This window comes from Neodiprion fabricii, chromosome 1 (genome assembly GCF_021155785.1).
Source record: "Neodiprion fabricii isolate iyNeoFabr1 chromosome 1, iyNeoFabr1.1, whole genome shotgun sequence".
NCBI lineage: Eukaryota > Metazoa > Arthropoda > Insecta > Hymenoptera > Diprionidae > Neodiprion > Neodiprion fabricii.
This window is the reverse complement of record NC_060239.1, coordinates 31,317,268-31,332,253: the sequence shown is the minus strand read 5'-3', so window position 1 is coordinate 31,332,253 and position 14,986 is coordinate 31,317,268. Positions and strand designations below refer to the sequence as shown.

The 14,986-nt window shown below is 42.8% G+C and overlaps 1 protein-coding gene across 3 annotated transcripts in view; it reads right to left on the bottom strand.

The window, feature by feature from the left end:
- The window catches only part of LOC124188173 (cGMP-dependent protein kinase, isozyme 2 forms cD4/T1/T3A/T3B), a 32,214-nt gene that overhangs the window by 11,921 nt on the left and 5,307 nt on the right, over positions 1-14,986 (bottom strand). Inside the window, exons 1-2 of one of the 3 annotated variants that reach the window (XM_046580677.1) lie at positions 13,566-14,129; positions 8,879-9,045 (exon numbers count right to left, since the gene is read on the bottom strand). In XM_046580677.1, the coding sequence (XP_046436633.1) occupies positions 8,879-9,045; positions 13,566-13,843 (445 nt within the window). In that variant the 5' untranslated portion in view covers positions 13,844-14,129. Of the gene's footprint in view, positions 1-6,864; positions 8,071-8,878; positions 9,046-13,565; positions 14,130-14,986 lie in introns of those variants that run through there. The other 2 variants (XM_046580674.1, XM_046580676.1) reach the window with 2 other exon arrangements.

Here is a 14,986-nt window from a genome sequence, read left to right as displayed (position 1 = left end):
ATTTATCATCGGTTAACGTGTATTGTTCGCAAGGACTGCTTTCACTTCCTTGCGTTCTTCGGGGGCCGATCGGCACGTAGAGAGCCCGTTTCGTGCGATCCATCGTCTCCTAATATTTCGCAAATGTGTTCAGGCCGCGGTGAACGCTAAAAATATAATCTACTTGGACGGTATGTCTTTTCGTATAATTTTCATCGGGTTATTTATCGATTTAATTTCTTATTCGGTGTCTCTGGTGAATATTAAGATGATTTTCATCGGTTAGATATCTATTTTCATGCAGCAAATATATATAATCCATGCATGCACGATGTCCCAATTCTTTGGAATTTGTTGATCTTCTTTTACGCTATATACAGCATATCGTAGAGCGAGGTATTACAACTTTTTTTATACAGGCAAACATCGACTTTCGCTGTGTCATCGTATATATAATACGATAAATTCCGAGGAGAGACGGAAGGGTTCGTTGCGCACACGATGCGGTGTAACGCGTTGAATGAAAAAAGTATCACACTGTGGCTAGTGTACTTGATAAAAACCTCGAATTACGTCATATTACACATATACACATATCGCGCCTTATTAAAATTATTTAATGTTATAGCGAGGCAATCGATTTGTACCGTTTTTTTTTTTCATTACAACTGCATATTTCATAATCTTGCTGTACCATCTCGTACATCTACGTAAAGGTTTAAATATATACGTGCGTGTGTGTATATAAACGTTACAAGTTTCATCAATCAAGTAGGTATATTTATAGAACAACAAACACAATTGACAATCGTGTAAAACGGCGGGATGGTAAAATAATTCGCAATTAATACGTCGACGTGTATAAACGTCGCGGCTGGCAAGTGTATCGACATTCAAGATAGATTTTAGTAGGTCGTAAACGTCAACGGCTGATTCACAATCGCGCAGGGATAAATTTTGTAGCATTAAAATATATATATATATATGTATATATATATAGCGGAAAAGATTCGAGAGCAGATGAATGAATAGTAAATAGTATTTATAGTATTAATAGAAAAATATTTTTCCTCTCCCGCGTAATTTATCGTACCGTCGCTAATTAAGGGTATATTTTAACGGTGGCACGGTAAAACGGTTCAAGTGCCAGCATTAAGATTTTTCAGAAGAGCATGAAAACTGTTCCAAAATTTGATTAATTAATAAAAATAATAATAAAGTACTTCTTAGAGATTTTCATGCTCTTTCAAGTGGCCTAAGCCCCGATTCAGTCTAGCAATCGACTTCAAAGAAAATGACTACTGAAAATCGACTTTCTTCGTACCAGTGTAAGTGCAGGGGTTCGTGCCAACGTTTTTCTTTTTTTTTACTTTAGATGCGGATTAAAATAATTGGATGCCAAATAATAAACTCTATCACGCCAATTAGCTCAAAGATCAACCGTAAGAGTTACAATTAATACTTATTTATTTTTCCACCCCAAATTAGTTGCGAGAACTTTGAACTAACTGCTCATACCGATAAGGCGGAGAGTTTATCGATCACACAATATATAGTCGTGTGTAAAGACAGAAGGTGCATTCAATTATTCTTTAATAAAATTCATAAAACCCAATGTATGGCTGTCACAGTATAACATACGCTGCTGCTGGATTTCGTCGAAATAAACGATCAGAGCCGTTACAAGGCAAGAGCGATATAAAGAAAAAAACGTGCATAATTTCAATGTACGGATGCGCGTTGTAGGTATAACTATAAATTATATAAACTGCTGCTGCAGGGTTATGAGTGGGTAAAAATTACGCATAACACCTCTATCCATACACAATATTTGCACATAGGTATATATATGTGTAGTGAAATCGCGCAACCTTGGTGAAAGGTTACCAGAACCGCGATGATTCTCAGCCTAGCTATTGCCACCTACATTTGCGTATACTCGACGATTAGCCGATGCCGCGTCAAGATTTTCTGCAGGATCGTTGAAACCTGATTTGTTTTTAATGGCGCATCGATGCACGCGACTTCGCGGTGTTCAAACCACGTGTATAACGCAGGCTTCTCTTCTCCGTCACGTCGAGAGGTGTACAAATGTGTACGTGCATACAGATTATAACCGAACTGAAATTAACTCGTAATTTAATACCGTTCGAGAGCTGGAGCTCCCTGAGATATAATAAGACACTTCACGCGTTCTCCTTGCTCCGTTGCAGAGAGTCAAGCTGGCCATTGTCTGTCCGGCTTGTATCGTGTTTCATAATAACTTTAGCCGTGCAATGCCCAAGAGCTGTAATGCGACTATATTATCGCGTCACGATTCGATTGTGCTGGGATAATTTTATTTTATTTATTTATTTATTTTTTCAATCTTTTTTCCTTTGGCAGAAAGTAGTTGTTTCTGTTCTACAAGTAACAAGCCGCGAAAAGAAAGAAAATATATTTGTTTCACAGCTATCCTGCAATGTTAAAATGCGGTGCTGAAGCGGTAGCTGTATATAATTATACGTCATCGTTCCGAGTGTATTGCAAAACACGAGAGTGTGATGCACGGAAAGTTTATGTGTAAGGTAGGTACGTCCGTATTGCAGCGGTGGCAAAAACTAAGCAACAGCAATTCTGCCTGCTGCGAAAATCGATTAGTTTTTTTTTTTTTCCAACTCTTACACGAATACAGAATGTGTTAAGAACCGCGTTGCTTTTTTGTTCCCCGAGAGAGGTGAGCAACATTCTTTCGCAGACCGAATCGACAAAAAAGTCACGCTTCGGTTTGGTTAGACGGAAATTTGACTATCGTATATATCACTAAAACTGGCCTCGCGATTAGAGGCGATAATCAATCGTGATGAATATTGGACACATCGATCCGTTGCCTGTAAGATGTGCGTGCATACTTTATACCGCAGCAGAAAATCAGAATATTATAAGGATGAATAAATTTACTGTAAATTTAACCGCAACACGACCGAATTTACTTATACACGTATGTCGTATATGATAGTTTATTATTTACATACGCGCGACGAGTATGTATAATCACATTTACGCAAATATATACAACATTCGTGAACATAAATAATACAACCGGTCGGAATAAAAAAAAAAAAAAAAAGGAAGAAGAAAAAACAAATGGCAAACGTTTAACCGCTAATTTCGGCAATCGTTAATGAGATTTTTTTTACTCCCGCGCACAGACGAAAACAGCTAATAATAAATACGTGACTGCGTTCACCTGCAGCGATTCTGGTGGGACAAATCAGCGGTTCAAGGTTTTTAATAGCGACTGGTTTCGACGCTCCATGGCGCGATTCTACCAAGGATATACTTTACAGACATATACGCCCATTCGTAAGAGACGGATTTAGTTGCAATCAGTCACATCAGGTTATCTTCTCGATCTCACACTCTACCGGAAGATATGTTTTCCCGAGTTAAGCGTGTCGGCGAGCTAAACGCCTGCACTAGGTACCAACTACAGCTGCTCTGAGGTATAAAACCACTAATTGTAAGTAAGTAAGTGTATACGATGAATGTACGTAACGTGTACGGTGTATTACGGAGCAACGTAACGCGAACGATGACGAATAAAGACAGTCGGTTGATCGTACCATGTAACTATTAGCCGAACCCCCCGTTGAAAAAAAACTAATCGATTTGTTTCCTCATGCCTAGCCTCTTTCTCTCGATATTTTTTTCCTCTCTCCGATATCACGTGCATAACGTAACGGTCAGATACCAACGGCCTGCAAATCATTCGATTTTTCGCACTCCGACTATCGTACTTATATATTACACGAACGGTATGCCATGCATCGTTCTCTTTCGGCTCGCTCGCTTCGTTTCAAAGCCGGAGGCGACACGCCTGACGAATATAAACGCGGTGGTAGACCCGTTGTCCGGCAAATTCAATTGTTCTCTGGAGCCGTCGAACTGGTTACCAGAGAGAGAGAGGGAGAGAGAGAGAGAGAGAGAGAAAGAGAGAGCTGGAGAAGGAAAAAGCGACAGAGAAAGAAAGAAGCGAAGTCCAGATTGGAGATTGGAGAGCAAGGGCTCGTATCCATACCTCAGCGTTTATCCTACAAGCTCCTCTCCATGCGACAAAGTCGGGAGTAATCTGACCCGTCTAGATCTCGAGTGACGCCTGCGCCTCATCGTCGTCGACGATATAAGTTAACTTGATATCTGACGTTTTTTTTTTTTTTTTATCAATATTATTTTTATTCTTATTTTCAGATCGGTTCAGAACGCTGACAGCTCCACAAGTTTGCAGGGATATTATTATATATGAGTTACGGGCGCCGGTTTGAAAGATTTATCGAATAACCTCGTGGGTACAGGATCTGGATATATATCGCCCTAGATATTGTGCAATTTATCGAGAGCCGTGATCTAGGGAACATATAACGTTGTTTCGTTTTCTTTTTTTTTATTCGATTTTTTTCTCATTTCATTCGTGGTTTTTCATCTAATCGAATACTCTAATCATGCATTCTGATATGGAGTGTTTTTAAAAAGAGTAGCTGAAATGTCTGATCATTAAAAAAATAGATACGACGTCTGAATGATAGGAATTTTGCTAACTTTGGTCCCAGATACTTTGTTAGAATTGCGTCTATACGATGGACTGTACATCGTACAATCCGGCAAGTCAGATTCGTATTGTACAGAAATAACTGAGGCGGGAAAAAAAAGCAAGACATCGAATTTACAAAGTAGAGTTATCTTCTTGCGACACCGAGTATAATTATCACGCTTATCTCTAACCCAAAGAACTTTTCTAAAGACCAGAATAAAACTGGAGTAACGCTGAACCTGATTTCTTTCCGAGAATGCATATAATTATAATCTCTAACTAGACTGGTGGAATTACGTCATTGCTTCATTTTTTCCATGCAGGAAATACGTGATCTGCGACGCCGTATCATTTTAGGTAGAACGATCTTTCTTTCTCCAACAAAACAACGTGGAACGAGTATACAAAAAAAAAAACCCTAAGAAGCTTGCGAAACTGGTAAAACTGTATGGTATAAAAGAAAACAAGAAAAAAATATAAAAATATGGAACGTATCTTACTCGACAGATAACGTAGATGCGCTGCAGAAACAAAAAGTCTGGAACGATCTTGTCTAACATATGACGTAGATTCTGTGTTACATGAAAGTTTTGGCTACGGTCGTTTTGCGTATATGTGAGAACGATTACAAAGTCGTGACCCTGCGGCGAAAGAGGGTTACGAGAAAAGGAAGATGAAAATTTTTCAAGTACGCTCCAATTATCCGGGTACGCCTTGGCTCTGCAGGATGTTGAAGAACCGTAGACAGCCTGGCATGACGACGAAGTAACGTATATAATACGTGTAACCGAACAAAGAGTTCGCCGCTTGCATGTAACACACGGCTTGTGACCGACTTTATGATACCGTTGAACCCGCGTTGTTACGGTTCGTACAAAGAGTTGAAAACTTTAAAAGACAAGGTATCGGGGTATAAAAGTTGAGGTTGAGTGCCTCTTAATACTCGGGATGAAAAGGAAAAAGCAAAAACAGTGAGAAGACGAAGGAGGGGGGAAAGATGAAGACCCAGTTTGAGTCGGGTCATGGGCCGGAAGTGGCTACACGTTTCGAAAGAAACTTCATCAAATTTCCATTTCCTGTTTTCGAAACATAATTGACGCGCTTCTGACGATATGAATTATTTTGACCACACGTCGCGTCCTTCTCCCGCAACTGCAATTTCGATAAATTTTGTAACCCGCAGCGTTTTCCGCGTACGTGATGCCAAGAACATCTCAGTCACGTTTTGAGTACGTCGATATCGTGAGAATCACATTCGCGGGAGGCGAATTCATCGTTATTTGAAATCGATTATACTTGAATAAATAATAAACAGAGGAATTGATAAAGTATACCTGCACAGGATGTCAACTTTCGATTTCAAAACTTTCATACACCTTTCTACATATGCAAGACCGAAAGTTAAGAATGACCAATGCATATAACAAGTCATCTCTAAACAAGCGAAAATCTGCAAATGATCGTAAAATTCGAACGACTACACGAATTCTGAGACTTTAAAACTAGTTGGTATAGTTGAAAAAAAAAAAAAAAAAACCGTCAACCGGTTTCAAGGTATGAATTTTTCTCGCGAGGAAGGCGATTTATTGAAAGATGATCCGTGAACTTTGGTCTTTAGTTGAGTCGATTTTTTTTGTATCTCTTCCAAGTTTCTTCTGAAAGACGACAGATATTTCACGAATCTTTTTGGGCTACACAAAAATGTATGTTCCATACATATTGCACTTGCGAATAAGAAGCGAGTATATTTTTCTACATACTGTTTCACACTTATTATACTTAATATTGGGGAATTCTTCCTACTTTCACCGCCAGTAATATTATTTTAGGTACCAACGACCTTGCCTAAACGGTAAGACGGATATATGTAGTATACCCGCAGTTTGGAATAAACTTGACTATTCATCGACTATAATATAGAAATTTTCACAAATCAACCTATAAAATCGTCGAGTTGCTTTCCGATTTCACCTTGTACAATATTTCCCGCTCTCTACCGATCGACTGATAGATTTATATCCGCGTAGATTTATCGAGTGAAAATCATTGATCCCAAGATCGAAAAACTCTCCGTGTCTTCTCCGAAGTTTTTTCCTTAAAATTCTTCGCTCGTGTTCTATTTGACAAACACGTAATCGGAGGATCTTAAACTCGACGCGGGATGATAAAATTGAAATTGGCACTAGGCCAGCCCATCTCCCATCCCGTCATCGTCGCCGTCGTATAACGTGTAGCCCCGTCCAAGCAAACTTCATCGTGATCCACGATTATTACTACTACCATTAAAGATTACGGCCCGTCCCGTTCCCCGATACCTTCGCGTTCCTGATGGGGTCGTCTTCTCGCAGGAGGAGCACCGGTCCGTCTTCTCCTTGCGTAGGTGTGAACAGGCACGATAAGTCTGGGCCTAGGAATCAAGAATCCGCCCTGACCGTTCCCGTTCCCGCTCCCATTCGTCCTGGTCCCCTTGCCCTGACCATTGTCCGAAGCTTCGCTGTCGGTGGTGAGCTCGCTGCTCGACCTGGGCGAACGGTGCTGTTCAGGGGATGCGGAATCGCCGTCAAGAACGCCTTCGAGCTGGGATATCACCTTGGCGTACGGTTGCCTAATATCCCCCTCGGAATTGCGTGTCACCGACGAATTCCTCGAGGTGTTAGTCCAGTTAACACCGCACTCTCGCCAGCTGGCTTCGTACAGCAATTCCATGGCACGGCCTCGAGTCGCATCCGGGTCCAGAAGCAGCTCCGGGTCCTCGAGGACGGCGCGACCCGGGTAATTTCGGACCTTCATGTTCGGCGTGGGTTGCGCCAACCTCTCTTCCAAAAGCTCGTATCACGGTGTCGGATGGTACCCGAATCACCAGCGACTCGTGCCGGGCGGAGAAATCCGGTTGCGTCCCGACAGCCGCCTTACACCAGTATCGTCCAAGTTCCTTTGTTATTCGCGAGGTCCACTGTCGTGCAAGCTGCAAGAGCGCGAACGGCCGAAGCAAGGCTCGTTGGCTCCGGAGGTCGTAGGCGGTTACAGTCAAGCAGTCAGGCAGGCGAAAAGGAGCGAACAAACCACCGACTAGCGGTACATCAAGATGTGGGAGGAATACGCGGTGCACAAAAGACGGTCATTCAAAATTCAGCTGTGATATACCGTTCTACCTGCAGTGATCGGTCGACGAGTAAACGTCATCCGCACGACCTTTGACGCCCGAGCAGCGCGAACGCGATTACGAACCTGCGGACGACTCAGAGATCACACGATTTACACACGATCGACGACCAAGGATGATTTCACTTTCGATTTACTCGGTAACGACTAGGAAAGAAACGTATCTCGTCTCACCACGCGGTGTTTACGCGACCTCGGAACTCGATTTCACTGAAAATCGTCGACGACGACGACGACGACGATGCCGACGTTGACTTACACTCCGCGTCAGCCGTCACCCGTCGGTCTGGCAAGGACAACGAGCTGCAAGTTGTGCCATGCCGGACATGGTGTAGGCCCTCTCGGCACGTATAGACTTCACTGACAGAGGGACCCGGGGCTGGTGAAAACTACGCCCGCGAAGACCCACTCTGCCCCGCGTACCCTCTCCAGCCACCACTGGGCCGGCTATTCACCAGCTCCCACTGCTGCTCTACTCGCCGCTCGCTAACGCGAGAGAAAGGACAGCGGTTCTCATTCAGCGAGTTGGATTTACTTCGACATCCGCTGGTAACCACATGTTCGCGTCTATGTACGTACAAATCCGTTGCTCCGCCTGCAGTCTTCGGTCTCACGGTCGTTTTCCGCATCGATACGAGAGCTTCACGTGTTATTTCCGCAGGTAAGCTCCGTCGCATTGTACCTGCGCATTTCTCGCGCTGCCCAGGTATATAATAGTGATAACAACAACAATAATAATAACGAAACCAGCGAGCGAATCCTTAATTTGCCTGCACACGCGGTATCGTGTATAAGCATACACCCGCATCTTTGTACGATTAAGAAGTGCTCAACCCTTCGAAGGGTCACTCTGTTTGTTCGTTATTTTGGATACGATGGATTCATTTTCAAAATCGAGATCACCGAACATGCATAAACGAACGATGCGAGTATACATGTTTGTACGTACAATGTAGGTAGTGTGAATTTACTTGGCGAGAGGAGAAAAGATTGTGATAACCTATACTGCACTGCAGCGATGGTTTCAAGGTTTCCGAATAAATGTAGGTATTGCGAGAACCGTGCGACGACTGCACTTATAGTTCCTTTCTCTTTCCATGACGTTGAAAGTGACACTGATCGTATAAATATGGATTTTACAGTTAACGTCACGACTTGATAACTCACCTTCCATGACGAAGACGATGGAACCGACATCACCTTCGCGTATGATTACCGATCCAGCCGGAAATGTAACGGGGTACATGCAGTCAACGATCTCCCGGATCTGGGTGAGCTCCAAATTCTTCATGAAGTCATTGTCTAAAATCGCAGCCTTGATCAGCTCGCGTGACCTTGATGGTAAAAAGAATGGAAAAACATCAAGATATTACTTGTGATAATTAAATTATATTCTATGGATATTATACTTGTACAGGTATTACCGTTGGTATATCTCGTCTCTTGATTATCTTTACAATACGATCTGTATACGCCGTATCAGATTCATCGTTCCATATCATTTCATAGTGAGCAATTAAAGAGTACGATAATGTGTGGTAATATGTACAGGTAAAGGTGTAACTAATATTATCCCGAAACTCCGGTACTGTATGGACAATTTTTTTTAAACAAGTGCGGTTGTAAAACTCTAGTTTACTACTAACAATCACGAATGATTGCCGCTGCGGGAGAAACGGCATCACGTTTAATCACTACCTAATTCTCAAAGTTTTTAGGAACTCCGTACAGACGGCACGCTTGGCTAGAGCTTGTTTAACAGAGTGTGCGTGGCTTACATTTAAACACGACGAGTTACAATATGTATGTCCTTTACATAACACTGTTCATCCACGAAAGACGAAACAAATTGATCGAGTGAAAGAATTAAGGTTACATTTCGATAATTTAAAACATGAAACCTCCAGTCGGTTTTCATCATATTCGAGAAAAACTTTCAAAGCTTGAACTTATTGAAATCCATAAAACTTTTGATCAATTCTTGACGCATTGTAATTTGGAGGTTTATAATTACGTACGTGATACCACATATCAGCTACACAAAGATTGGGAATATAAAAAGCACTTTCTATGCTCAACGAAGTCGGAACTAGACAGTCCTCAAAATTTTGTTCACATATTTCTGTACTATCGTATCTTCCAGCAGCAAGACAGGGTTTCTAAAGCTTTTGATCATTCAACTTGGCGATTTGATAAAAATAACTTCAATAACTTCAATAATTTCAATACCATACTTTGATAACTGGCATGAAAAAATGTGTAAACATAATGCAACAAAGATTGCAGAACGTGTTCTAACATCGTCTTACACCTGCATCACGGAAGACCTGTTAATACAGCGAGTCCTTTTTTGTTCTCCGTTCGTTTCCTTTTCTCCCCACCGTTAAGGTACCCTTAGTAAGCCCCCCGGTTACCGGCAACCTTCAACTCCCTACAGACACCGAAATTGAGAGGATTGAGAGCCATGAAAAGCTGGCGTATCACCGGCATTGCTAGTCGCGCAACGCGCTCTGCGCACCAGCTGTAACGCACCAGGTAGTGGGGCCCACGGATTTCAGTCGAACGTGGCGTAAGGGGGGCCCGACGATACGGACTCGGTTGAATAGACGCTGCCGAGCTTTTGCCGTAAGTAAGTAAGTAAGTAAGTAAATAAATATACAGGTAAGTAAGTAAATCTATAACCAATCGCACCGTTACCAAAGAATCGGCGTCCTTGCAAGGACGCTTTGTGACCACCTGTTCGCACAATCTTGTTGAAACGAAGCAAACGAAACTGTTTAATTCGCGACGATCGATGCGTGATGCAAATGCATTACACGCTTGCATTGTCGTGTGATGATCGTGCTCACCGAATCGAACAAATTATCCTGCTCTAGCAGTGAAAGTCGAAGAGTGAAAATCAAAGTATAATGCACGCCATGCAGTCTGTTTACATACAGCTTGCAGCCTATTGACGCGAATTTATTATGCGAATATAATTGGTTAATGTACGGGGTGGAGGTACCTACATGTCGTTAGCGATCTCGATACCTCGGACCGATTTTCAAGACTCTCATCGTTACAGTAAAGTAGCGTCTCTTTAATTATCGCGATCCGCATAATTAATTGGCAAGGATTAAAGTAGCGAACTCGCATACATCCCGATCTGCGTATGATAAGCGGCGATGAATTCGCAACATCTAACGAAAGTTGCGGGGTTTATTCATGACTCAAGCGGCGCTAATCGGTATCTTACCTAATTACTTTCTCTTTTCTAGTACAAGGAATTGGAGATATTTTTATAAAAACTGTATTATTTTCCACAGTTTTGTCATTTCTTTTTTTCCGTCAACACTTTATTTAGAAAACCAAATCGAACTACCGTTTGCAGAGTTCCTCGCAGTCTGTTTCAGGGACATAATGCGAGGCGTTGATACTGTACGATACCCGACACGCTTTACCGAGAACAATAAACTCGTTTCTGGAGATTTCAGATAGTTGAAAAATTTTCACACCACGTCCTTGAATCTCTTGTCTGACCTGAACTCTCTATAATATTATACGCAAAGCGGAGAGAAATTAATATCGTAATTATGAGAGCCCTATGCATGCACAGTACGCTATAAACCGAATCAGGGTATACGTGAGAATTGTTTCGAAACTCGAGTCCTGCGTGTATATCATTGCATTTTTCATGAACCTACGGACATGTATAATAATACAAGTACGCGGTCATTCGCGATGTTGAGAAACTGGATGACGATGGATATATGCGGATACGTAAGTTATGTTTCTGCGGTTATCGCTCAACGATCTCTTGCGCGGCAATTTTGCGTTTCTCTAGCATACTCTGGTTAATTTTAGACGCTTATCATTGCCCGGAAAGAATAAACCACTATACGTTATGTGAGTGTGTTCACGTATGTATAAAACTACGGATATATGCCAGGAATAAACACAGCGATCTCTCCAGATTAAATGAATAAACAAGCAGTTTCAATATTTTTTTTCACCATATCAAATTTCGCGCGGAGCTGCAATTTAGACGGAACACCGACCACGAAGAGTTTCGATGATCGGCGTACAATCTACATATAATACCGGGCGATTGTAATCTAGCTTGATACAGGAAAAAAGAAAAAACATAAAAGAAAAATAACGAAGAAAAGAAATGAGAGGATCCCAGCCGCAATATAATTTTACGTGATTTTAAACAAAGACCTGCGCATAAATCTACACGAGTCCAACGGGAATGTATTAATCCAGCAAGCCAACACCTAACGGAAGGTTTCTAAAAAAAATAAAAAAATAATCTGAGTTTCTTCTAGACACGCCACTCGTAGGTATTATTGCATTGCGAGTATCTCATATTTGTCGTATACGCGCCACCGTGTGAACGCAATAAGTTGCAGTTATTATACCCTTGGTAGTAAAGCCGAATTAATTAGCATCACAATTAAACAAGTTGCGTAATCTGCACTTCGAAGTGTTTTATTTTTTATAAATTTCGATTATTTCCCATTACGCGACTAAGTTTCGAGAACAGTAAAAACGAAATTCCATCATCGCTATCGTTCGTAACAATTTCTGATCTGTAACGGCTTTTTTATACAGATATTATCAATAAGTGAGCATTTCTCCATAGACAAAAGTACGACCCGGAGATTACTTCTTGCGCAAGTCTACGATGTTCTGTGAAAATGTCGATCAAGAAAGCTTTTGTCATACAGCCTTTAAGATTTTAATGATTTGGATTTTCATTAATCACCAAATAATTGCTAGTAAAAAATTTCCAATTTGTTGGCAAAAATGTAGACCCTACATCAGATCTTCCCCTTCTCTCCGTTATATCCACCTGTACATAAAATACATGCGCTTATAATAAAAACGATAGAGCGCGATGGCGTCACAGATCATTCGCGAAATCCATGTGCGTTGAGTTGACGTGATTTTCACATTTAATAGTCCTTAAATGGACTCCGCACAGATACACTTGCTCGTTAATATATTACGCCATCGGAGATACTCGGAATAGCTATATATATTCATGCCTGTATACTTATAGAGATACTCGTGTTAGCAGCCTTGAAGAGCCTGCGGTGAAGTGTCTACGAGCGAATAGAACCGCTTAAGATGAAGAAAGAATAAGACGAAAAAAAAGAAATCACATATAAATAGGTATGTTATTATGCCCGCGAAACGCTCGGTTGGTTGGGCGCATGCTTCAAGTATTATTTACGAATTTTTGAATATCATTTTTGCTTTTAAATGTAGCTATGCAAGTGTTCCTGGCTCTCAGTATCGTCATCGTTATACTATCGTCATTGCATACCAGACATTTGTAAAAAAAAAAATTGTTAGATCTCATGAATATGAAGAAAGAAAAAATGTATTATACATATAAATATTTACACATCATTCATTATAACCAAATATCGGCGAGAGTATGGGTACTGTGCGGATAATATTCGCGTTTAGTATTCGCATTGTGCGGTATATGCGTCAACGGAAGCGCCGCAAAAACGGATATGTTAGGGGCACAGAGACGTCGTCTGCGTCAGCAGGCCGCGTTATCCCGTTTCGAAAGAGTTTCCGCAGGGTCGCATTTGTATGCAATTCCGATAACCTCGAGCATAACGAGGAAAATACGCGATTGTGTGAATTTCCGAGAAGAAAGGCCGCCGTCCGCGTCATCGAAGCGATTTGATAACAAAGGGCCAAGGAATACATACGTAGATAAACGATAGACACGGTTTGAACAGAGCGACAAATTGCAGGGATCTCGCATACCGGCTGCCGGCATTGTCACTGCGACGATTTGAAAACGTGATCGGTAAAAAACCGGCGCTTTCGGGCTTTTACTCATCGATTATACCTTTGGGGTTTGCTGAACTTGGCAACGGGCCTGGAGTCTTTCCTTATGGGTTCGGCGGAGATGGCCTGCCTTTTGGGCCTCTGTCCAGGACCGAGGGGCCCGGTGGACATGCTGTACTCGACGATCTGCCGAAACTTGTCGATCTCATTTTGCAGATACCGAATAGTTTCGTCCCGCTCATCAAGCGCCTTCTCAAGGGCCTCGACGGCCTCGTCTCTCCGTCGAAGGGTCTCCGTTCTCTCGTACAGGATCCTCTTCAAGTCCCTGACCGACTCCATGACACTCGTTGACGCTGACCGTCCACGCTTCACGTTAACACAAGTCTTTTCCAGTTTGTCGCCGATTTCTTCCCGATCCTCCGTAGCGAGGAATGAATGATAGAGACACGTGGTGCCTCGTCTCGAACGGTGAAATAACTCCGGGACACTGACTGGGCGTTGAGAGCCGGGCCGAAAATCCTCGTCCTTGTCCCGCCCGTTACTGGGGCACGAAACGTTGGCCGGAGGCCGCAGCGGCGGTGGCGGCCGCGTTTCTGTGAAAGGCGCGCATCCCGACTTCGGTGCTCGCTCCCCGAAGGATTCAATTGGTAGGTACCAAGCGTTTTAGGTCCCGGTATGTACGACGATCGTCGTTCGGCTAGGTGTAGAGTCACGAGTAGGAAGAGCGCCGAGCGTCGGGACGAGCGGGCGTCGATGACTGAGGTGGCGGGCAGGAAGAGGTGTAGCGGCAGCCAGCGTAGGGCCGAACGAACGGCGTTCTATTTTTAAAATAATTTTCAATATCTATATGTATGTACGTCGTACGAAAAAGAGTGTCCTGACTCTATCCAGCCTCTCTCGTTCGCGAGTTCAACAACGGCCGCCGCGGGTGATCTTTCTTTTCGTTCTTTCTTTCCTGCTTCCTTTCACCTCGACGACGACGACGCTTCGGGACAATGACGGCCGTTTTTCGTATTTCGTTTCCTTTTTTTTTTTCTATCTCGTCGATGTATCTAACGCACGAACTCCTCTCAAGTACGCGGCCGAGTCGGCGGGATTTGCTTGGCCCCCGGCTCTCTCGTCACACGCCGCAACGCCCTAGATTCGCGGCCGCGACGGCCATGGTGAACGCCTCACGATTGCCCACCGAGGACCGTTTGACATGCGCGGCGACGAAGACGAAGGCGGCAGCGGTCGTTCCGTCGACGAATTGCGTTCACCCGATGTGCAGCGATTCTACTCGCGGGACGAATTACGGACTTATTGTAAGCGAACCGACAATGTGACGAGAGTGGTTAACTTTGACGCGATGGAAACATTGCGGGAGAAGAAAATCTGCTCTCTTTGACCGTGACTCGCACAGAATCCTTCAAACGAAATTTAGTTGTTTAGTTATTTCTCTTTTCTTTTTTCTACAAGAAAAAAGGGGGTACGGGAAAATTT